Source organism: Ornithodoros turicata, chromosome 4 (assembly GCF_037126465.1).
Source record: "Ornithodoros turicata isolate Travis chromosome 4, ASM3712646v1, whole genome shotgun sequence".
NCBI classification, from domain to species: Eukaryota; Metazoa; Arthropoda; class Arachnida; order Ixodida; family Argasidae; genus Ornithodoros; species Ornithodoros turicata.
The window spans coordinates 35,332,280-35,357,484 of NC_088204.1; the positions used below are offsets into that span (position 1 = coordinate 35,332,280).

The 25,205-nt window shown below is 46.3% G+C and overlaps 1 protein-coding gene across 1 annotated transcript in view; it reads right to left on the reverse strand.

The window, feature by feature from the left end:
- LOC135392976 (venom metalloproteinase antarease-like TtrivMP_A) overlaps positions 1-25,205 on the reverse strand; it is a 91,502-nt gene that overhangs the window by 47,232 nt on the left and 19,065 nt on the right. The window contains exons 5-7 of the mRNA XM_064623593.1: positions 3,581-3,634; positions 181-302; positions 12-86 (exon numbers count right to left, since the gene is read on the reverse strand). Of these exons, the coding sequence (XP_064479663.1) occupies positions 12-86; positions 181-302; positions 3,581-3,634 (251 nt within the window). The remainder of the gene's footprint in view (positions 1-11; positions 87-180; positions 303-3,580; positions 3,635-25,205) is intronic.

Below are 25,205 nucleotides of genomic sequence, written 5' to 3' on the forward strand. Positions count from 1 at the left end.
GTAATACTTACGTCGGAATAGAAGGTGAATCCCACGATACACAGTGTTATCTTTAATTCCTGTATTGTTTTGTACCTTAGGTTGATCTGTACGCAATAAAACCAGACATCAGAAGGATAACTCACAGTATTAGCAACACACTCACGAGAAAGAAAGACACAAGTGAGGAAGAGAACGTACCGAATTTAGTGCAGCTCCAAAATACACAATAATGTCATCTCTGTTGAAGTCATATTTGCTATAATAGATGTAGTCGATGAATACATGAATTTCTGGATTGATGTCTTCTTCACTTCGTTGTTCTGAGGGAGGAAAGAAACGCGCAACGATAGTCATCGCTTTCTATTAAAATTATTCACATCTCAACGGAAAGTAGAATGTCATTAATACAAAATGGCGCATAAAATATGTGAGCACATTTTCGTCGTCACCTTCCTGGTTGGTTAATTGTATAGAAGATAAAATCTAGTGCACAGAGTGACGTTCACATATGAGGGTGGTATGACAAGATGAGACAATCTGCATTTTTGAATTTTTGAATTGTCTGTTCTCGTTTTATTTTAGAACCGGCCACATCCGTTCTGATTTATAGATAAGAAGTTGTAGACATCTCGGACTATGCCTATGGCTAGTTTTTTTGACAAAACACGAAACAAAAATCATATTCAATGGCAAATTGCTGTCTCATCTTGCCCAACCTTCCCCTGAAAAGAAGACGAGGTGGACACGGAGGCCACGGAGAGGGTGGACGGACCTCCGAAATCAGTCACAGTAAATCCACCAACTTGTCTAAAGATGTTGTCGATGCTGATTATATTGTCGGCAAGACAGCGAATATATATTTATGTAAGTCCCACACAAAAGCAAGTCCCACACATTTTGCAAGATGGCAGAGTCAGCTTTCCTCTATGTAGTTAGTCGTCTGCTGTAGGGCGTGGCAGTGTTTAGGCAGCGGTTTAGGCAGTGGAACAGCATCGTGAACGACTTCAGAAGAGATGGCGGTAAGGTAAGAGTCAGCACTCGGTAAACATGACGGGGAGGATAAAGCCTCGCCAGCGAGCCACTGTTCCTTGGCCAGTTAGTGACACATGTGTCAGCATACATTTAGTGAACTATATACATCCATGTCCAGCACGATGCTTCTCATGTGATGTACACCCCACAGCATCGGCTGCGTCGTGAACAGACTTGCATGAGTGGTCTGATATCCACTGGAGTATGATGGCGTGCCCAGCATATACAGCGCTTCGAGATAATTCGAGCATGTCACCTATTACAAGGGCCACGTCTAGCAACATTGCAAAAATAGTAGTTAGGATTCTTGATAATCAACATTCAGATTATACGGTTTTCATCGTCATCCGGCACGGGCAAGTATTGTCAACCATACTCGCCCTCGTTTGAGAAACCCGGGTATTCAGAGGCGACCCGACACATGCAGCGAAACACGGCTCGCTTGCACGAAACATTTTGAGTGTTGCACTCAAAGAGCTTCGTGCAAGCAAGGTCCAGATCTCGTTACAGAGCGAAACAGTTCCCGTGATTTCGAGCACCAAATAATTATTCCTCCAGGACTACAGCGCTGTAGTAGCTCTTAGTGCGACAGCGTGATAGGGCTATCCCCTCTGAAATTCCTGTGGTCTGCGGCGAAAACTCAGCTCGGATGATAGATGGCGCCACGAGAGCGCAGAAGCGCAGGAGTGCCTAGTAAAGTATAGCACCGTGCGTGATTGCTAGGTGAGGTTATCACGAGGCAACTGCGGGTATTGGAATGCAACGTGATACGACATCTTCTTGCTAGCGAGACTGCCAAGGCGGGCGAGCGACGTCTTGCTTCGTTGTGGCGTGGGACTGGCGAACTGAATAAACGGTCGTTCTCAGACTTCGCATTTTGGTGGCCGTTGTCTACGCGTTGCAGTATATCCGTTTAGGCCTGTCGTCGTCCTCACAGGTTTTATCCGAATGCTTGCGATAACTGAAATCAATGGCTCTCAAAACACACGACGAAAAAAAAAAGTGTGATTTATATATCATTCACTCGAGGTGCCTGCCAGGGGCAACGGAACGAAAAAGTTGTCTTTCTAATTCGGGGCAGTGGATCCTATTTGTTTACGCGAAACCCCAAAGCGCGTTCGGGATGGTGCTCATTCACCAGTGGTACCTTTCCGAGCAACAGGCTCCAGTAGCGGTCGCGGCATGCCGATCTCGTCCAATAACCCAGCCCTCACGAGCTTTCAGGCTGGTCTTCCTCAATAACCATTGCCTTGGGCAAGCCGCCAATACAACGGCAACCAGTCGACACCACGAAGAGGAGGATAAGGACGACACGTAGGTGAGGTATGGTGAGGTGAGGTAGGTGGTTATGCCATAACGCCAGTGGATGTAGCCCCAGCCCAGTCTTCCCTAGCAACCGCTTTTCGCCCTGCATGCCCTACGGTAGGCGTCATCCAACCGACAGCCCATCCTGATTGTGCCAGCTGCACTGGACATCTTCCGTCTGCACCAATCCCTCTTACGACCGCTACGCTGAGAGGGGTATGTAGAGGAGATGCCAACATCATCGTCTCTATTCCTTTTATTGCATACGCTCGCGACAGATTACCAGTAAACTCAGTTGAGTACTTTACGGCATCCATCAGTTGTCACTCACTTGTGTCCCAACACTAATATCACTGTCAGGGGCGCTGCTAGGCAATTTTTCAGGGGAAAGGGCAAGATATCGGACACGGGCGCCACTCCACAATCCCACATTGTTCACGACAGATCGTATGCTGTTTCCGGGGGACGGAACGAAAGCGAAAAATATGAGAAATGCGGCGGGAACTTTCAGAGATGTGCAGACTTGGTCACGTCGGCAGGGTTCTGGCAAGGTCACACACACACAAAAAGTCAGAGCCGGTTGTGGGGGGCAAGCGCCCCCTTCCTCACTTGATCACCCCCTTGATCACTGTTGTCCCAAGCTTGTTCCTCTCCTTGTTCCTCTCCCAAGCTCGTTCCTGTTTCAGTCTATTTTAGGAGTGCGTCGTTCCGAAATAACCAGCAAAGGAAGCGCAACAGAGGTGCTATGAGGGATTTGCGTAGTTTTCATCTCAAGAGCGCGCTGACCCCAAGTAGTAGCGATAATTGCATTCGCTGAGCGCTGCCGTGACATATGGGGGAGAGACCTGAACAAGCACGGCGGCTACCTTCACAGATTGAGCGAACATATGGCTTAATGGAGTGTTCCCTCCCCGCCGGCCCTGCTGTGGGCGCTCCGTCAGCTGCGGTTCCGCTGCATATAGCACGCTCTTCCCCTCCCCACATCTACCCCTTTGCAACCTAACGTACTGTCAGCTAACTAGGGCCAAGCATTCGCACGAGTCCGCAGACTAAGTTAGTGCTTATGAATGTGACCTTAGTCTACCTTATTATTGTTCCTGAGCCTTGATGATGCAGGAATGGGCAACGATTGGCCATTGGGGCTACAGTTGCATATGTACTCGTATTTGCCCGGCAAGCCCTTTCACCATCACCACCACCACCACTCGTATCTGATACATATGATGTGCATTCCATACAATTATTAAAGAATGAGACTTACCAATCTTGATGCCTTCCAATAACTTGGCCGGTTCCTCGATGGTTGGTCCTGCAACTAATAGATACAATTTCTTTTCAGACACGACCAAACGTTACCTTGAGTTCAGTGTGAAACCCTGGACTACCTGTCCACATACATAGCAAAAGCTCTGATATGGCCTTCAACAGAGGACATGTCGCGGTTCCGGCCGCAACACCACGGGTACGCTGTGCTATATTACACCACGAACGCATGTGGTCCATCCGAAACCTGAGGCACTTTCGGCACTGGTAGTTGTAAACTTGTGGTCGTGACGCTTGATCTGCGTGCCAATATGGCGGCATGCTGCTAGGGGGTAATGGTATGCCCTGGGCCTACTTCGTAGGGAATTGTGAGGACACTAGGACTTAGAATCTCCGATGAAACCCCAGAGAAAGCACCCAAAGACTCGCTTACAGGATTCGAGCCATAGTCACGTCCCAGCCTAAGAGGGGTTTATGATAACTACTACGCCACTGGGTCAGTCATAATGTAGTTGAAGACTTGCAGTTTGCATTCGTCTTTGACAGCAGCAGCCCCTCATAGTGGAACAGGAATAGTTAAGAGACCATCCACAGTATCAGCCTTGTCACCGAAGCCGTACCTCCTTTTTGATTCTTACATCAACGTTCGTGACCAGGAGCGATAGTGGCTGTGCCATCCGCATCTCTAATAATGCGGACGAACTTAACTAACCGAAACAACGCAGTTGTGCTGTGCGTTTTCTGTCTCATGTCCCTCTTATCTTTTGCTGCGTTTTTGTACTTCAAGGATGTCATACCAACCACCCCACTTTAGTATCCTAGCGAAGCCACGGGATTTTGTGGTTCTCGACTCCGTTATAAATAGGGTTGCGGGGTTTGGTATATACACCCGCAAAATCTGAATAAAAAAAACATTCGTCGACAAAATCTAAAGCAGAAACTCCGAACGATCAGAATAACCCCGCTTTTTAGAGTAAAATCCTCAGCCAGAAAACCAAAGAGCTGCTGACTGGTTGGCGGGGTTCGGGTAACCCTATTTAGTGACTCTAGGAAGGGAGTTGCCTCAGGACAGAAGCCGCCGATATTTCGAACAGAGACTGTTCTTCTTCTGGGCACCGTCCTCATCATTGGCATGGTATTTAAAGGGTTAGGTGTGACGTGTTTAAAGGTTCATGCGAATTGTGGGTCAACAGCCCGAAGGGAAGAAAGGTTCCGTACGGGCTTCTACGGCCGGAGTGAATGGCTGCTTTGTTAGGGTGTGGAGGGGACTATGTGAACGTAGTGATCTAGGCTACAGACCGGTTACAGAAAATGGAAGGTTCACGAACACGTGGACGAAACGGGACAACAGGCAAGAATTGGTAAGCATAGCGAAAGATAAGGAGGTTAGTGGTTACGTGGGGAAAATTCCAGAACAAGCAAAGTTTTTTTTTTAAATAATATTTGTAATACAAAGTTGTGCCATGCAATAAAGAATGCAGAAAGCAGTGGCCATGCAGAACATAACAGATGATAATGGGGGTAAAAGGGAAAAGCATATTTTATTTGTGAAGTGTTTCTAGGGTGCCTTGTGATTTGTTGATACCGGACGGATGAAGAGCGTTGAACTTGTATATGAGATAAGACTCCCTATCACGTCTGTCACGTGTGGATCTAAACCCGGTTTCTAGAATATATAGTTTAATGTTGTCAAAATTGTGACCAGGAACGTTAAAGTGTTAGGCGACTGCTTTGGGGAGTTTGTTGGACGTGTCGGTTCTGTGTCCGGTAAGGCGGTTGTTCATTTGTTGGCCGGTTTCACCAATGTATTGCATAGAGCAGTCGCCGCATTCAATGCAGTATATGACATTGGAGCTTGTGCATGTGAATGCGTGGTTAACGGGGTGGGTGTAATTGCTCGCAGTGCTTTTGATGGAGTTAGCGTGTTGAACGTGCTTGCATGTTTTGCAGCGCGGGAGGTTGCAGTGCCGTGTTCCCGTGTACGGGGCGCTCGTTTTGCTGATTTTGGCATTGACCAAGGAGTCTGCTAGGTTTTTTGCGCGTCGGTATGTCACCTGTATGGGATGGGTGAATATATTGCTAAGTCGGTCACTGCTTTGGAGGAGGGGCTCGTGTTTCTGTAGAATGGCTTTGATGTTTGGAAGTGCGTTGGAATATCTTGTGATGAAGCTTATTTGGCACGCGTCAGGATTTTTTCGGTTTTCCAGAACCTCGTTTCGATCGAGTGTGAGTGCCTTGCGACGGAATTCGGTTAGGAGGGAGTCTGGATAGTTCCTTTGGGCAAGTGTACTGCAGAGTTCGTCAAGCTTCTCAGCGTAATCTGTGTCGTTTGAACCAATTCTGCGTAGTCTTACACTCTGCCCATTAGGAATTCCAACCTTACAGTGGCGCGGGTGGTGACTCTTGAAGTGAAGGTATTGTTGTTTGTCAGTTGGCTTTTTGTACAGGGTTGTGATGAGGTTGCCGTTGTCTAGTGATATTGTGGTGTCGAGGAAGTTAATTAAGTGAGTTGACTGTTGTGATGTGAACTTTATGGTGCTATGCGCGGTGTTCAGTAGATCTACGAACTTTTGAAATTCAAGTTCCCCGTGTTCCCATATTATCAGTATATCATCGATGTATCGAAGGTACACAGTGGGTTTTAATGAGAGGGCGCTGAGAACTTTGTTTTCCAAGAAACCCATGAATATATTTGCGTATGTGGGTACAACAGGTGTGCCCATACTTGTACCGTGTACTTGTAGGTAGTATTCGCCATTGAACTCGAAGTAGTTCAGTTTAAGGACCAAGTCCATTACAGCGAGTATGGTTTCCGTGTCTTTTCTGATGTTTGTTGTAGAAAGGGTATTGCAGAGGGCTGTGATTCCGTCGTTGTGTGGGATGTTAGTATACAGTGATGTCACATCCAGCGTGGCTAGTATTGTGTCCCTACCAAATGTAAGAGTGTTGTTTATATCTCTGATTATTCTGAGGAGGTGGGGTGTGTCTTGTACAAGCGATGGCAGTGTTGTCGGAATATGGTTTACGTAGTGGTCCAGGAATTTCCAGAGTCTTTCTGTTGGTGTGTTGTTATTAGATACAATTGGCCTGCCGGGGATGTCAGCCGTATAGAGCTCGTTGGCGTGTACCTTGTGGATTTTGGGCAGTAAATAGAAACGACCTGAGCCTGTGTTTGATGGGGTGAGATATCTGAGGTCATCACGTGTGATGAGCTTTCGTTCGTGGAGGTCCTGTATGGTATGGGTTATTAGCGCCGTGTACTCCTTTGTTGGGTCATGGTCCAGTTTGAGGTAGTGTTGCGTATTGTTGAGTTGCCTATGAGCTTCAGAAATATATTTATCTGTGTGCCAGATGACGATACTCCCACCCTTATCTGCGGGCTTGATAATGATATCATCTCTGTCAGCTAGCGCTTTGATGATGTCACGCTGTGTTTTAGTGAGGTTGTGACCACGCGAGCTTTGGGAAATACTGCGAAGGATGTCGTTGCTTGCTTGTTTAATGTACAGGTCTAATGCAGGTTCTCGGCCGTGATTTGGTGTCCAGGTTGATGGTAGTCGGAGGTCGTTGTTGTTTTCTTGTGTTGTATCAGCGAAGAATTCTCTAAGGCGTAGCCGTCTCGCAAAGTCTGATATGTCTTTGTGGATTTCGTATTCGTTAACAGAATTGCGTGTAGGGCAGAATGTTAACCCCCTAGAGTGGACTTGTAGTTCGTCGCTGGTTAATGAGCGTGATATATCTATTACGGTGCTTGCGTCAGCGTTTTCTCGGGGTGGCTCAGCGATGTTGCGGAGAGTTGTGGTTGTGGTGCTGGAAATGATTTGTTCGGCTGCTGCGTGTGCCATGTTAGTGGGTCCGGTATCCGTGTCGTTGTTGGAATTAGGTTTTCCGAGTTTTGAGTGTTCCTTGTTAGCTAGCTCGCGGTTGAGTTGTTGAATGTGTAGTTCGAGAGTGTTTGCCTCCGCGTCGGTGAGACTGATATTGTTCATATGGGCCTGGATCGTAGCGAGTTGCGCATGGCACTGTTTCTTTAATATTTCTAGAAACGTACGGGCTGTGTTGCTAAGGGCTGATGCCCACTCTAGCTCTAGTTCAGGTGTCAGGTTTCCTAATGCAGGGCTGTTTTAGGGGTGAGGCCTCTAGGTACTGTGTTGTGAGCCAGGTGGTGGGTGTAGATCCGTAGATGATGTAGGAATCGGCTACGTTTCTCGATGAGTTTTCGCATTCGTAGAAAGTTCGTTGACTGCAAGGTAGGCTGGTGATTAGATAGTCAACGGTGTTTTCTGCGAGATGTGCGCGTGCGTCGTGTCTGTGGGGTCGGTGGCTGTGGAGACTTGCTGTGTTCCTCGATGTCATCTGTCTGTGTTTGCGTGCTTGTGGTCTTCCGTGTCACAGTTTGCGTGAACTTTGTGTGTGTGCGGGTTGTGTTTGGAGTGTTCTCGTTTGCCGCGTGTGTATGCGTGGGTGCAGTGGTCGTTGTGGTCCCCTTTCATGCCATCGTGTGTTCTGGCGTGTTTGCGGTGCTGGCACTTAAAGTGTAAGCTGGTTGAGGATGTTGTGTTTGAGCGTTTGTCAGTGCAGGACGGCATCTATGGACCATTAGGTGTTTGATGTTGTGTGCCATAGGTCGTACGCCTGCGTGGTTTGGGTGGATGCCGTCCCGAGCGAGATGTGCTTCAGCGTGGTATAAGAAAGCTGCGTCTGTGATAACCATAACCTTGGTGTGTACCTGACGCATGTGGATGAGGTGGTTGTTGACAGCGTGCGCCTTCCTGTTGAACTCGTGTAGCCATGTGTCCTGGTATATGTATGCTCGGTGTTTGTTCTGTCTTCGGGGAAGTATTGTTGTCAGTACTATTTCAGCGCCTGGTCTGTTGTTTGTGATGAAGGAAACTAGTGCTTCGAATTCCTGGATGACATGTTGTGCTGTCGACCGTGCGATGTCGTTGATCCCTACGTGGAGTATGAAGTGCGTCATGTTCGGTGGGGCGGCGGCATCACGCAGAAAACACCATTGACTATCTAATCACCAGCCTACCATGCAGTCAACGAACTTTCTACGAATGCGAAAACTCATGGAGAAACGTAGCCGATACCTACATCATCTACGAATCTACACCCACCACCTGGCTCACAACACAGTACCTAAAGGCATCAGCCCTAAAACAGTCCCTGCATTAGGAAAACTGACACCTGAACTAGAGCTAGAGTGGGCATCAGCCCTTAGCAACACAGCCCGTACGTTTCTAGAAATATTAAAGAAACAGTGCCACGCGCAACTCGCTACGATCCAGGCCCATATGAACAATATCAGTCTCACCGACGCGGAGGCAAACACTCTCGAACTACACATTCAACAACTCAACCGCGAGCTAGCTAACAAGGAACTCTAAAAACTCGGAAAACCTAATTCCAACAACGACACGGATACCGGACCCACTAACATGACACACGCAGCAGCCGAACAAATCATTTCCAGCACCACAACCACAACTCTCCGCAACATCGCTGACTCACCGCGAGAAAACGCTGACGCAAGCACCGTAATAGATATATCACGCTCACTAACCAGCGACGAAGTACAAGCCCTCTCTAGGGGGTTAACATTCTGCCCTACACTCAATTCTGTTAACGAATACGAAATCCACAAAGACATATCAGACTTTGCGAGACGGCTACGCCTTAGAGAATTCTTCGCTGATACAACACAAGAAAACAACAACGACCTCCGACTACCATCAACCTGGACACCAAATCACGGCCGAGAACCCGCATTAGACCTGTACGTTAAACAAGTAAGCAAGACATCCTTCGCAGTATTTCCCAAAGCTCGCGTGGTCACAACCTCACTAAAACACAGCGTGACATCATCAAAGCGCTAGCTGACAGAGATGATATCATTATCAAGCCCGCAGATAAGGGTGGGAGTATCGTCATCTGGCACACAGATAAATATATTTCTGAAGCTCATAGGCAACTCAACAATACGCAACACTGCCTCAAACTGGACCATGACCCAACAAAGGAGTACACGGCGCTAATAACCCATACCATACAGGACCTCCACGAACGAAAGCTCATCACACGTGATGACCTCAGATATCTCACCCCATCAAACACAGGCGCAGGTCGTTTCTATTTACTGCCCAAAATCCACAAGGTACACGCCAACGAGCTCTATACGGCTGACATCCCCGGCAGGCCAATTGTATCTAATAACAACACACCAACAGAAAGACTCTGGAAATTCCTGGACCACTATTTAAACCGTATTCCGACAACACTGCCATCGCATGTACAAGACACACCCCACCTCCTCAGAATAATCAGAGATATAAACAACACTCTTACATTTGGTAGGGACACAATACTAGCCACGCTGGATGTGACATCACTGTATACTAACATCCCACACAACGACGGAATCACAGCCCTCTGCAATACCCTTTCTACAACAAACATCAGAAAAGACACGGAAACCATACTCGCTGTAACGGACTTGGTCCTTAAACTGAACTACTTCGAGTTCAATGGCGAATACTACCTACAAGTACACGGTACAAGTATGGGCACACCTGTTGCACCCACATACGCAAATATATTCATGGGTTTCTTGGAAAACAAAGTTCTCAGCGCCCTCTCATTAAAACCCACTGTGTACCTTCGATACATCGATGATATACTGATAATATGGGAACACAGAGAACATGAATTTCAAAAGTTCGTAGATCTACTGAACACCGCGCATAGCACCATAAAGTTCACATCATAACAGTCAACTCACTTAATTAACTTCCTCGACACCACAATATCACTAGACAACGGCAACCTCATCACAACCCTGTACAAAAAGCCAACTGACAAACAACAATACCTTCACTTCAAGAGTCACCACCCGCGCCACTGTAAGGTTGGAATTCCTAATGGGCAGAGTGTAAGACTACGCAGAATTTGTTCAAACGACACATATTACGCTGAGAAGCTTGACGAAGTCTGCAGTACACTTGCCCAAAGGGACTATCCAGACTCCCTCCTAACCGAATTCCGTCGCAAGGCACTCACACTCGATCGAAACGAGGTTCTGGAAAACCGAAAAAATCCTGACGCGTGCCAAATAAGCTTCATCACAAGATATTCCAACGCACTTCCAAGCATCAAAGCCATTCTACAGAAGCACGAGCCCCTCCTCCAAAGCAGTGACCGACTTAGCAATATATTCACCCATCCCATACAGGTGACATACCGACGCGCAAAAAACCTAGCAGACTCCTTGGTCAATGCCAACATCAGCAAAACGAGAGCCCCTACACGGGAACGCGGCCCTGCAACCTCCCGAGCTGCAAAACATGCAAGCACGTTCAACACGCTAACTCCATCAAAAGCACTGCGAGTAATTACACCCACCCCGTTAACCACGCATTCACATGCACAAGCTCCAATGTCATATACTGCATTGAAAGCGGCGACTGCTCTATGCAATACATTGGTGAAACCGGCCAACAAATGAACAACCGCCTTACCGGACACAGAACCGACACGTCCAACAAACTCCCCAAAGCAGTCGCCGAACACTTTAACGTTCCTGGTCACAATTTTGACAACATTAAACTATATATTCTAGAAACCGGGTTTAGATCCACACGTGACAGACGTGATAGGGAGTCTTATCTCATATACAAGTTCAACGCTCTTCACCCGTCCGGTATCAAGAAATCACAAGGCACCCTAGAAACACTTCACAAATAAAATATGCTTTTCCCTTTTACCCCCATTATCATCTGTTATGTTCTGCATGACCACTGCTTTCTGCATTCTTTATTGCATGCCACAACTTTGTATTACAAATATTATTAAAAAAAAGCTTTGCTTGTTCTGGAATTTTCCCCACGTAACCACTAACCTCCTTATCTTTCGCTATGCTTGCCAATTCTTGCCTGTTGTCCCGTTTCGTCCACGTGTTCGTGAACCTTCCATTTTCTGTAACCGGTCTGTAGCCTAGATTACTAGGTTCACATAATCCCCTCCACACCCTAACAAAGCAGCCATTCACTCCGGCCGTAGAAGCCCGCACGGATTCCACGTCAAGAGATCCAACGGGTCAAGAGACCCATCGAGTCAAGAGATCCATCGGTGGATCTCTTGACTCGGTGGATCTCTTGACCCGTTGGATCTCTTGACCCGGTTGGATCTCTTGACTCGTCTGAGGGTTTGCCAGGCCTGGATATTTTGACCCCTTTGTGTTACGTCGTTAACTCTAACATGGGACACACGAACGCAGATGTCCGTCTTACGACCCTTCATCAAATTCCTGCAAACTACCGGCCTGATTGACTCTCTCTAAAACCCTTTCAGCGTCGTCAGCATCATCCTCATCACCATCCTCTCATTTTCCCCCAATAGCAATGGGGTAGCATTCTGCTCAATGACCGGAAGTCATCCCCATATCATCGTCATCATGTATTTCTCTCTCTACTTACTTTACATCCCCATATCGTCGTCATCATGTTTCTCTCTCTCTCTCTACTTACTTTGTAACACATAGCGCAGTCAAAGAAAAACCGACAGTTCTCTTGTGTCATTTGTGTCATGTCATTTGTGTTGAAAACAGGTGGTTGCATTGTAAGATCAACCTGTTTGTAACACAGGATTTATAGGAATGCTGTCTTTTTTTTTTTTTTTGACAGCGTTTGGTGTTAGAGATTATTTCTACAGTTAGCGTGGGCTATGTACACTCACGTTGGATGGGCCGGCTGCTGTTTCAAACACGTTGATTATTCAATCACTTCTCGTATCATAGCAGGCTCGTAGTCGAAGAGCCAAGTCGCTGTTGTGGACAGACGTTCTACATGGCGGAACCGTCTGATCGTGGACTCTCTCACGGTACGAAAGATAGCTTCATATGCCCGAACATCTTTCTTTTTGTGTGTGTGTGTGTTCTGTATCAAGTTTTCCCTTAATTTTTCCCGCCGTCCAAAAAGAACAAAGACAAAGCACTTTGCGGCTGGGCCCATTATTACCGGTAACAAACTTCAGTTCTGGCATAACGTGGGGACGGCTGCGCCAATGGACACAGAAGTACAGAGACAAGTCTAAGTCCAGCAGTATACCCTGCATTTTGGGTATACTGGGAGGTCAATGAACGTGACAGGTCAATGTTGATTGGAAAGCAGAGTCAGACAGTATTTTCCCGCACGGTCAGAAAAAAAAGAACAGAATAACGTGATAAGGGTTGGGGGCCAATGAAAAGAACGCGACAAGGATAAGTTTTAAGCCCTGCGGCCTACGATTCTTTGTACGTTGAGCTCAATATTCTTGGTGACAAGCATCCGTTCTTTCATAGCGTGTTACGGCGCTAGGGGCTATGGACATAAACGTGCAAAGGCAAAAAAAGTGGACTCGCCGCCGTAACCTACAGCACAACCTCAGGATTTTCTCGCTTACTTTTTTTTTTTTTGGGGGGGGGGGGTGCGTGTGTGGTAAGAAGAGAGAAAACACCGAAAAGTCTTCACTGTTACCGGGCATACTACTTCCACGGTCCTTTGATACCGTGCTACTTCCTAACTTAATTGTACGTACAGCTCAATCGTTCTGCAATGAACATGGTAAGGGATAGACTTTCTTTTTTGTCGGGAATCCTGATCCCTATAACGCTTTGACTGGTTGGATCTCTTGACTCGTCTGTCACGTGACCGGTTGGATCTCTTGACTCGTTGGATCTCCTGACCGTGTTGGAACTCTTGACGCTTCGGACCTTTTGACTCGCCTGTCACGTGACCGGTTGGATCTCTTGACTCGATGGATCTCTTGACTCGTTGGATCTCTTGACCGGAAGCGCCCGCACGGACCCTTTCTTCCCTCCGGGCTGTTGACCCACAATTCGCATGAACCTTTAAACACGTCACACCTAACCCTTCAAATACCATGCCAATGATGAGGACAGTGCCCAGAAGAAGAACAGTCGCTGTTCGAAATATCGGCGGCTTCTGTCCTGAGGCAACTCCCTTCCTACATCTCTACCGGTTCGCTGGATTTCTACCCATCTATAATTAGTGACTCTGTTCGACATGAGGACATTGGAGGTCTTTTAAGCCATTTATCAAGTTTTTCTCTGCTGTTCTGTGAATCATGCATCCGTTCCTCCTCAAAGTGTACAAGGGCACAGAGGAGACATGTGTATTGTCCTCATAAAACGACAAATAGTTGTTGCAACGGAAACAGTAAGACAGGACGCGAGCGAAAAGCTGCATTGCGCATATGTGAAGGAATACACGGGTTTCGAGATTCTCACGTCGGCACGCGATCGTGATACAGATGCCATTTATCTGCCGGTTCTGCCGCATACAGTAAGCGCTTCTGCAATGCAGATTCCAATTATTTCAGTGAGTAGGTCATCTTACAGACGTCGCTTTTCCTATGAATTTCACATATTAACGCACACTCTAAAAACAGAACTTCACCGCATAGCACGCCGTACTCCAACCATTGCCTAGAATGATAGGGTTATCGATTCTAATTCGAAGGGAGAGGTGGGCGTACGCCTTTTCGTGGCAGTTTGGATATTTGATAATTACCACAAAAAGGCATACGCCCACCTTTCTCTTCGAATGAGAAGTCATAACTCTATCATTCTTTGCAATGGTTGGCGCACAGCGTGCTATGCAGGTATGAGTGCAGGTATGTAAAAGCTAAACGACGAAAAACTCCGAAATGCGCGAAATAGTAGACCGCGAAAACGACTCTCAGAATATGTCCAAATATAAATCGTCACGATATCCATCCTGTCCCAGTAATGTGGGTGTAAACAATTTACTCTACGAATTATTATGATTCAAACTGATAAAAACCCCAATGCAAGGAGACACTTAAAAGACGACAAAGGCACACACTGAACTGACAACCGAAATACTTTATTTTCCATTTGGCTATTTCACTTCGTGTTTACGTTTTGTGTTATCTTTACTGAAATACTCCTTTGAGATAAGCTGCTCTCTGCTCCATGATCTACTAAACACGAAGACAAGTGGCCAATCAAGGAGAGGTTGAGAGAAGAATGACAGAGCGGAGAGCAGGCATGGGTTGTTGGTAAATAAAGCACTCGTTCTTTCTTCTTTTTTTTTTTCAATTCAGCGATGTGCATGTGTCGTCTGTTAATTGTAGCCCTGCACTGGGGTTTTTATCGATTTTAATGTCACACCAAACAGCCCAATTTTCAATCCTTTTCTATTAGGATTATTTGCGGTCCTTCTGATTTCAGTGTTTACTATCCCTATTGCTGGATGGAGTGGAAACCAAATGTGCCACCCTGTTTTGAGACAACACGTATGCGAGCAAAAAAGAAGGCAGGACGGGAGGACATAGACAACTCCTTTCTGACAAAATAAATTTATAATAAAATTTCAGTTTTTAGAAAGCGATTGAGTGTCTGTGTTGTGTTGTCCTGTCTTCTTTTCGCGTCATGTCTGCGTAAGGACCACCATGTATGTACTATAAAAAATAAATTTGGTTTCCCCAGTGTTTTACTTCGTTGCAGAATAATTCGTTTTAATTGCATAACTTTTTTATCATAAGGACCTACTGGGACAATCGTTAGTCGCTATACATCTCATCGCATTGACCACGACCAATTAGCAAGAGTCATTGAGGTCAATGAGGTCATTGCAAGAATCGCTCTTACCTCGCACGGCTGTGTGTAATCTCCTCCGCGGCTCTCTCTCGTCAGTTATCGACAGTAAAGAGTTTAAAAAGCGTTTGTATAACCACTTCCATGTACAAGGTAGATGCAGTGTGTTATTATGCATTTCATGTTATAAACAATGTACCATCCATGTATTTATGTTCCCACGAGTTGTAGTTTAGACCCACTTCCTCTATAATACCTAATGACCCCAAGGGTACAGGGAGTGTATATAGCTAATGTATACGTCAAAATTTCTATGACTGTCACGGAGTGGAGGCTTTCAAATCGGAAACGAACGAACTTACAGAAGTTGTCCATTTTGGGAGGCTTAGTGGGAAACATTTAAAATACTACGTTGCTTCGCAAAACGTTGCATAGGTCTGTACGATTACTTTTCTGTTATTATTACTTGCCCTTTGGTGTTGATTGTCCTTGCAGGACCAATGCGCTCAAGATGTTTTAGTGATAAGTGAATAACTGCTATACACTCTTTAATACCCTGACCTCTAGGGTTACAAAATTTCCATACATTTCCAGTGTGTTACTGTCGAATAGTTTTAATTCCATGGGCGTTAATTTTGCATATGTTACAGTGCACACAAGTGAATAAGACAGGAAAAAGGTTTTAGTACAATGTAGAAACGGTTTGATGTAATACATAAGAATATCAGTGGGGCACCGTGGACGCGTAAATTTATAGCCGGCAGTTTGCGAGCTTACCATCCCGCTCCTTGCATATTGCAGAAAATCTATACATTCTCTTAGGGGAGTGTATATAGGATATAAACGTTTTTCCTCACGACTTTGTTTTCTGGAACACTGTGGGCGCGTCAAACGTGGCCCAAACATGAAAAAAAAAAAAAAAGTGCGCGCGTCCTTCTGACGCATCCATACGGCATTTCTGGGCTTCGTTTGCCCGGAGTTAGAGGAGAAGGGTCGATCTACGAGACCAACTCTCTGGTGTCGTGGTGAGGACAACGGAAACGAAATTTGTCCATTGCAAAAAGGGGACCGAACAAGGTGTAAATATTATGTAAAATTATGGTGCCACTAGTATTTTGCAAGTACGCTGTGCGGATGGCCATATTTCTGACGATTACGAGAGCGCTGGGCCGCCCACTCGACACGATCGCCCATGGAGCGCGCCAAGCATTGCGGGAAAATCTGAGGAGCGCGTGACGTCAAATATCTCTCGCGCTCCATGTGCGGCTGCCCGGCACAAACACGGCGAATTCTGAATAACGCCTGAAGATGTTTGATTCGGAGATCTCATGGAAGTCTGAAGACAATATATCCTACGAGAGATGGGTTCGTACATGCTTCTTCGTCTCCGTTCTTTCCCCGTAGCAGGAATTAGACGTACGCCGAAACACCAAATGAAATGAAGCGAAATGAAAGTCAGGAACTCCAACAGGAGAGCCAACGTGCGTCACTTCCGTGGTCTGCTACGGCGGCGCGGCGACGCTCACCAGGGGCTCAGAGTGCTCTACGGCCGAATTTTATATCGCGATTGTGGCGGCGTTTCAACTAATATACGCAAATCTAAGTCGAATTCCGGATTGTTTTGGTACACATCGCAATATGAGGCAAATAGCTTTGCAGCCTATTTTCGTTTCCGTCGTCCTTTAAGAACGGAGCGCGTTTTGGTACAGGTTATCGAATAATTTTCTGCAAGCAGGCGTTCTTGCAGGAACACGAGGTTATTTATGCTCATAAACTGCTTGATGAAGATTAGCTTCACGTAAAAATATGAAGCTGATCTGTATTCGTTGTTTAACTAAGCGACCGAGAACATCGAAATTTTTTTTTTTAAATACTCTTTTCAGATGGTATTTGAACATACCTGAGGTTGCCTAGGAGGTGAACCAAATCGTGTGATTTCTAGAACAAATCCTCTACCGTAACGTATTGAAAATCTACAGGTGTATACTTCCTTAAAAGAGAAAAAAAAACTTTTTTTTTGTTACGCTGCCGTACGTCGCTGCAGCTCATTCGTTAGTTGAGGTCGCCCAGGAAGTATAAAATGATGCCTTTGTGACCCCCTCCTGTGAAAAGAGACCCTCCCCTTTAGCATTTTCAAAAATCGACAGATGTATTTGGTCTTACGCGAGAAAGCAGATTCGTCAGCGCACTCGCATCCCCCCTGTAACGTACCATTATCACCCCGTTGTCGAATTTTGCCTTCTGCTGTTCTGGTAAGTTCCACCAATATAACGCTCACAGTCACTGCTTCGTAACAGCTTCGTCTTCATTTATGATTGTTTTCGCATACCTGAATTCGTCTGGTAAGTAAAAAAAAAAACAATTTCAAGAACAGACAATCCCCTATAGCACCAAGAGTCTGCCTGCGTATTTCTTCTTAAACGGGAAAAAAACTTCGTCAGCACATTTACATCCCACTCTGTGACTTGCCATTATCATGATATTTCTTCCACTGTTTGCTGCGCCACTTGACCATAGCTATTAACTCAGAATATGTTAGAACGCGACACAAGAGTCTTTAGGAACCATTTATTATGGTTTCACAACAGAAAGCAAAAAAGAGGAAATATATGACTCCACGTGCACTGTCTTTCCACTGGAAACAGATGTGAAGTGGTGTGATGAAGAGAAGATGTACTCTTAAAGTAATCGTACATTCCTGCTGCCTCGGATGGAGCATGCTTTATTGTGCATCAAGTTCAGTAATTTCTTCTGCAACCGTATGTCTTCGGCGGTGAGCCACAACGCATGCACTCTCTCCACCCCACCCAGAACACCCAGAGGAACAACTGTGCAGGCGTCATAACATATGAACTCAATAGGGGCACTTCAATCAAGCCAACCTTCCGAGCTGTACTGCCAACCCCATGACATTGCCCTTTATCACAGGATGAGGAAAAAAAGAGCTACCTAGCATGCCAAAGCCATCCTTGTGGAGGCAAAGGTTAGCAATCGTTGATTGATTGATTGATTATTTAAAAGAAAACCAGGCAATCGTATTTTCTATTGTTCTATTGCGACGCAGCGCCATTAGAGAAGTAGTACATTCCTGGACATTGTTGAACAAACAAGTTGCGAATGGTGTGCACCGTAAAGGGCAACCTCCATCGAGCGAATTTTTGCAACGAAGTTCGCGCGGCAGACTGCCACGCGCGTTCCGCCGCCAGTTGTTCGCCGGCACCAGCTCCATGGAGCGAAAAACCAGCGGACGGCGTCGCGAAGTCATGCTGTGATGTCACTGTTGCCAGGATATGAGGTGAAAGCTTAGTGAAATCAATTGCTCGAAAAAGTGCATTTAATGTCACAAATTTTGCAAGTAAATCCAACAACTGTCTGAAAAGATGCGCCCAGTAACGTACCGAAATGCATATTCACTACTGCGAAAGGAAAACATGTTTCTTGGCATACAATGCCTCACGTTCTAACGATGCAGTTTGCGAAACAGCGAGCAGACGACAGCATCCAGTTGCAAGAAGAGGACGATGACGATGATTCACGAGAGCAGACCACCACGTGCAGGCGATCTGGCGTAGATTCGTAGCGGAAGAGCACTTTGATTGGTTCATCTGCAGTTGACGCTTCCGGAATCGCGGACGCTGGGCGAAAATATCTGGCATGGGCAGATCGGCGGCGGACGCTCTCATTTTTGACGCCTCGCGCAGGGCGTCCGACGCTGAGCGAAGTTCGCAGCTTTTTCGCTGTACATTCGCTCCATGGAGGTTGCCCTTAACAGTGTCATCACTCATCAGTCAGGCTCCCAGAAACGACGACGAAGCTGCTACGAAGAGCTGGCTGTCAGTACTCGCGGTAGAGCTTTGAGAACAGTAGAATGGCGAACTTTCTTCAAAGCGTGATAATTGTACTCTACAGATGGGATATGAATGCGCTGACGATCTTTTTCCTAGCTTAAGCAAAAATACACACGTAAACTTTTTTTTTGCTTCCCAAACTACCTCAACTATCGAATGGCCTGCAGCTGACTATAGTGAAGATTTTTTGTCCTCGCGTAAGAAATATACATCTGTATATTTTCAACACGGTAAACGAAAGCGTCTCTTTTCACAGGAGAGGGTTACAAAAGCATCACTTTATACTTCCCACAGCTCATCGACTAACGAAGGAGCTCCAGCGGAGTACGGTGACGAAAATTTTTGGTGTCTGGTTTATGGAAAAAACGCATGTGGATTTCCAATATGTTATAGGAGAGGATCTATCCTGCAAATGGCACCAGTTCTTTCACTTCCTAGATGACCTCAGGTACGTGAAAATACTATCCGAATACTATCCGAATTTTTTTTACGAATGGTCTATGTTCTTGATCGCTTAGTTAAGCAATGAACACAGGTCAGCTTCAAAGTTTTACATGAAGCGAGTCTCCATGCAGTATTTTATGAGCATAAATAATCTCGGGCTCGTGCAAAAATGCTACCTTTCCGAAAATGAATCGTAAACTTGGCTCAAAACGCGCTCCATTCTTAAGCTCTCACCACGTCACTACACTAGTTTTCGTTCCATATGGACTTTGAGAAGGAAGATCGACGCTTCCCCTCCAACACCAAGCAAAGAAATTGCAGAAATGTCGTCTGTATGCGTTTGAAGGACGCGCGGAACGGACAACCCTTTTTCATGTTTGGGCCAAGTTCGAGGCACCCCAATGCTCAAGAAAAAGATCTTGAGAAAACAAGTTCATATCTAACATACACACCCCTAACGGAATGTACACAATTTTTTTCAGCGAAATCCAAGAGGCTGGAGCTACACCTCTTGCCGGTTTCGGCTGCAATCGCCCAAATGGAGACCCATTGAACCACAGCGGGACTGGGAAACAACATACCCGAATAAACGTGTTCAACAATCATCGTCCATTAACGCGCTTATCCAGGAGCATAGGAAGGGAGTTGCCTCAGGACAGAAGCCGCCGATATTTCGAACAGAGACTGTTCTTCTTCTGGGCACCGTCCTCATCATTGGCATGGTATTTAAAGGGTTAGGTGTGACGTGTTTAAAGGTTCATGCGAATTGTGGGTCAACAGCCCGGAGGGAAGAAAGGTCCGTACGGGTTTTTACGGCGGGAGTGAATGGCTGCTTTGTTAGAGTGTGGAGGGGATTATGTGAACGTAGTGATCTAGGCTACAGACCGGTTGCAGAAAAATGGAAGGTTCACGAACACGTGGACGAAACGGGACAACAGGCAATAATTCGCAAGCATAGCGAAAGATAAGGAGGTTAGTGGTTACGTGGGGAAAATTCCAGAACGAGCAAATTTTTTTTAAATATATACTTGTAATACAAAGTTGTGGCATGCAATAAAGAGCATTGCACAGTAATTTGCAGCATTGCAAGAGTATTGCATGCCACAACTTTGTATTACAAATATATATTTAAGAAAAAAATTGCTCGTTCTGGAATTTTCCCCACGTAACCACTAACCTCCTTATCTTTCGCTATGCTTGCGAATTCTTGCCTGTTGTCCCGTTTCGTCCACGTGTTCGTGAACCTTCCATTTTTCTGCAACCGGTCTGTAGCCTAGATCACTACGTTCACATAATCCCCTCCACACTCTAACAAAGCAGCCATTCACTCCCGCCGTAAAAACCCGTACGGACCTTTCTTCCCTCCGGGCTGTTGACCCACAATTCGCATGAACCTTTAAACACGTCACACCTAACCCTTTAAATACCATGCCAATGATGAGGACGGTGCCCAGAAGAAGAACAGTCTCTGTTCGAAATATCGGCGGCTTCTGTCCTGAGGCAACTCCATTCCTACATCTCTACCGGTTCGCTGGATTTCTACCCATCTTATCCAGGAGCATGTACTCCTTATCATCTAGCGCTACAGAGTGCAGATCCCAATTTTCTTCTTCCCTTTGCATCCTGTATAGTTTTGTTATCTCGCTGCAAGAGGAAGTTTTAATCTTCGTATTGCAGAAAGACGGGGAACAGGGACAGCTTCCGCAATAGAAGGCGAGGTGCTACAATGGAGAACATTTTAAAGATGCTGCTCGTTCCCACAGTGTCACATACACACCGGCAAGAACTTTGCGCAATAGACAAATTCCTGGTTATGCCTAACCTCGCGTAATGCCCTCTATACTTCCCGCTCCCTAACCACATCCACATACAAAAAAGAGTACTCTTTTGCGGTCTATTAGAATGTCTGAGTACTATAGTTACTTTTTTGATTCCATTTTATCGTCGTGAAGCAACTGCGTCTATGCGAGGCGTACAAACATCGACAGATGGAGACAGGACAGTAGGAAGGAGTTGTGGACCGGGGATTAGTACGCGTCCTGGGCGGACTTGAGGGGAAACTCTGCCGACATCATTCTCGAAAGACTACAGGAAAATCCAGGGAGAGTCTCAAACACATGGTGTTTTCGCTGTATTGGAACTGACCACCTGCCTGTAATCAGCCAACGAGTGGATGCTTTTTATCCACTTGGTCCTGTATTATTTTTTTCAAAAATAATACGACCATAGCGGATACGGAGGGATTTCATTCGCATGCACGAGAAAAATCCTCTCCTCCTTGTAGGGGACATGTGGCGCGCAACGAGACAGCCCATAACAATGTGGCGCAGCTCCTGCGTCTCCACGGAGAAGAAGTAAGGAGACCGAACTCGGCTGGAGAATGACGTCCCAATTCCTCGAGTCAATTGTTCGCCGCGGCGCTCGTATTCCCTCCGGTAACTAGCTCCTCGAAATCTCCTTCCCTGCAATGCGCCGTTTGTGCTCTACTAAAAAGCGTTCAAAACGAGCGCTTGTTAAATAAACAAGAACAACGGTCTCTCCAGTAATGAGTTATACGCTTTGTGAGTGAGTTTCTGCGCAGAAGAGGAGGGGGAGAGAGTGGAGTGAAGCGCGCGGTGATGTGGCGAGCTCCTATTGGTGGAGAAGGCCATTGCACCACGTGCGAGCAGCGAAAAAGGTAAACAAGACGGATCGGTCGCTTTCACGCTGTCAGTTTGTTGTGTTTTACGTCGTTTTTAAGCGACAAAATGGTAAATACGTGTTGTGGATTTCGTGTTGTGATAAATACGTGCTATGGACAATTGGATGGAGTATCTGTCTTCCATGTTCCAAAAGACAAACGGGAACGTCGGCGGTGGCAGAAGGCACTCGACCGTCGCGACTGGCAAGATACAGCTACCAGAGTTGTTTGTTGTCGTTACTTTGACGCCGCAGTTCCGAGGCACCATCTTCAGGACTTTTAAAAGTAACGAGTTACTTTCTATATACTTTGATGTCACATTCCGGCGGACATCGGTCCTGTCTGATTGTGTTTGGATAGTTTAACCGCATACCGTTCAGGACCTCACATCGCTTCCTGCGTGCCCCCAAACCGCCCAAACCCGAGGCACAGTATGCTACCCATTCAAAAGAGGGACATGGATGTCCCGCTTGTTTCGGTCATTGAAGCATTCATACACACATGATGCATTTCTGCGACAAAAGGGAATATTTCGCTTGACATCCGGGTGACGCACAGAGTAGTGCTTTCAGTGTAACATGGAAAACGCGTAGAAGTACAGAAAAAGTATTCAAGTTCGATGACTAAATTTGGCCTTCTTAGAAACACACTTAAATACACTCATCATGTCTAGTGGTATGGTACTGTTGGGGCGGCGTTTCTACTGTTGCGGTACGTTAGTTTTTGACACGTATTTGATGGCAGCAAACGGCATGACTACATTTCTCATTTCCGTTGGGGCATTCACACAAAGCACACTGCATCCGTCCATAGGTCGACAGCGTAACCCTGACGCGGTATGAACGATCTCTGAATGAAGCACGCGCATTCGAACTAATACAGACGTCCAGGAATTCACGCTTAAGCGCGTTTCCTACGTTCAACTTTCTTTTCACGTCTGTTCATACAGCCAAGATCATCACAGAAAGAAAAAAAAAAACACACACACTTTTGATGTCGATATCAGAGCCGTATTCGCTGTTTTACAGTTCAGCTTCGGCTAGACGCTGCATTGTTTACCTTTTAGGAGCGAGCACATGTTTCGTCCAGCCAATCAAAGGCGTCCTTGAAACGTCACTCCTGCGTCATGCGCGGTGACCCCGCGCGCTTACAGAGCGTATTGTTTTCTCGTCACCTACAGTCACTTTTTGCAGTTTCTGTTGCCTCGTTTTCGTTTCATAGGTGGAAGCTACCCCAAAGGAAGCAAAGGTTGTGCTGAAAAGCCACATTTGAATGGCGTGGTGGGAAGCGTGTGTTTGAAGCTCTGCAAAGTCACCGAACGCCATCTTTTCGGAATCACGCGCTATGTGGGTCGCCGCATAAGCTGGGACTGAGAAAGTTGTATGTGTGTACTTGTGAAGCAATTAACAAACCTTTGTTTATGGGAGTGCAAGGAGGGGGGACGCTCTGCTGGAGGGACACGGTGGAGTTACGAAGGTTCAGGGGCTATTATCCTGAATGAGCGCCAGTTCGTTCGCGTAATGGCGACGTTTAAGTGACACTTATTTTCTTATTTCTTGTCATGCATGCCAATCGCTGTATGACACGACTTTGGAAACTGAAAAGAAAGTCAGGATCTAGTCTCTAATGTGTGTTGACCAATCTTGAACACTGACTTCTACATTATACACTATCGCTTTGACGTTCAGTTCCATGCTTAGTTCCACCCCCCCTAAAAAACAATATTGCAACACCCCCAAGATACCTGCCAGAAAATCCAAAGCAGCCCCAAATCCAGTAGACATGGGCTTCACACCCCCACGTGGACACCAAGATAAAAATCTTCTTCGGGATCCCGCCCTTGAACAGGAGTACATGCGCTGAATCCTGTGCCACGTGTGCAAACCTGTGCCAGTAAGTGTTCTGGCACCTTGGTATTGAATTCTATGGGAAATGTAACTGTATGCTCTCTATTCTAGCGGATGCATGACAGTTACGACAAAAAGCTCCCGTTTCCCAAAGCGTTGTGCACACGAAGCAGCTGGTAGAAACGCTCGTGACGACGCTCTCGTGGAACAGCTGGAATGCAAACGTGTATTAACCAGCTCAATTACATCATTGCCCTTCGCTGCGAGGTGTGTTCGTGGAAAGTCATAATAATGAATGTACACCATTTATCAATGTAGACCTCGCAGTCGTGCGTTGCCGGTGATGGAACTTCTACCCGTACCATCCTGCACGATGTCAAACAACAACCTCTGTGCTTCTTCAGGTGTCTTTCTGTCTCAAATAAAACAAAACGTACTTCCGCGATTCTTGACAGCTTCTTAACTGCGAGACCACTACGCTTATTTCGACATTCAAGCCTTCAAGCCAACGCGGATCCTCCTTGACGGCGGCTTCCCCACATTGTAAAATAAAAGCCTCTCGCTTTGCACCAACATAAACTGGAGGTAAAAAACTCAGAGAGAGATCGTTCCTTGATACACGACAATCGTGTGTATTGATCAAAATATTTTTTCTTGCTCGCACTGGACACACAAGTACGTCTGAGACAGCGCGTTACAGGAACGTCATTTCAGAGGAGCAAGTACCTGACGGAGCGCGTGCGCCGCGCCGCGGCCACAATTAGACTTGAGGGATCGGGATCACGTTTTCACAAAGGCGGCGCGCCAGAGTTCCGACTCCTTACTTCTCTTCTGTCGTCCTCTCTGAAGTGTGTCCACACGAAGTTTACGCTGCGATGGGTCATCGGCACGCCTCATATGGGTGCACCGTCAGCACCGCCCTTCCTTCGGGAGCCTCGAATTCCACATGGCATCACTTCATCACTTCAGGCCTCCTCGGGGGTACACTAAAACACTTTTGTACGGACAGCCACATTTAAGCAGGCTGTACCTCAAGTGATACGGACGAAGACAATAAAGTTGCATCACACTGAACGGTTCGCAAATAGGCACTTTGAATGCCGCCTCATGTGTGACGCTACCAGGGTTGCGGTATTGCCACTCCGGAGTTGGAATGATTCCGGAATCATTGCAGATTTATCAGA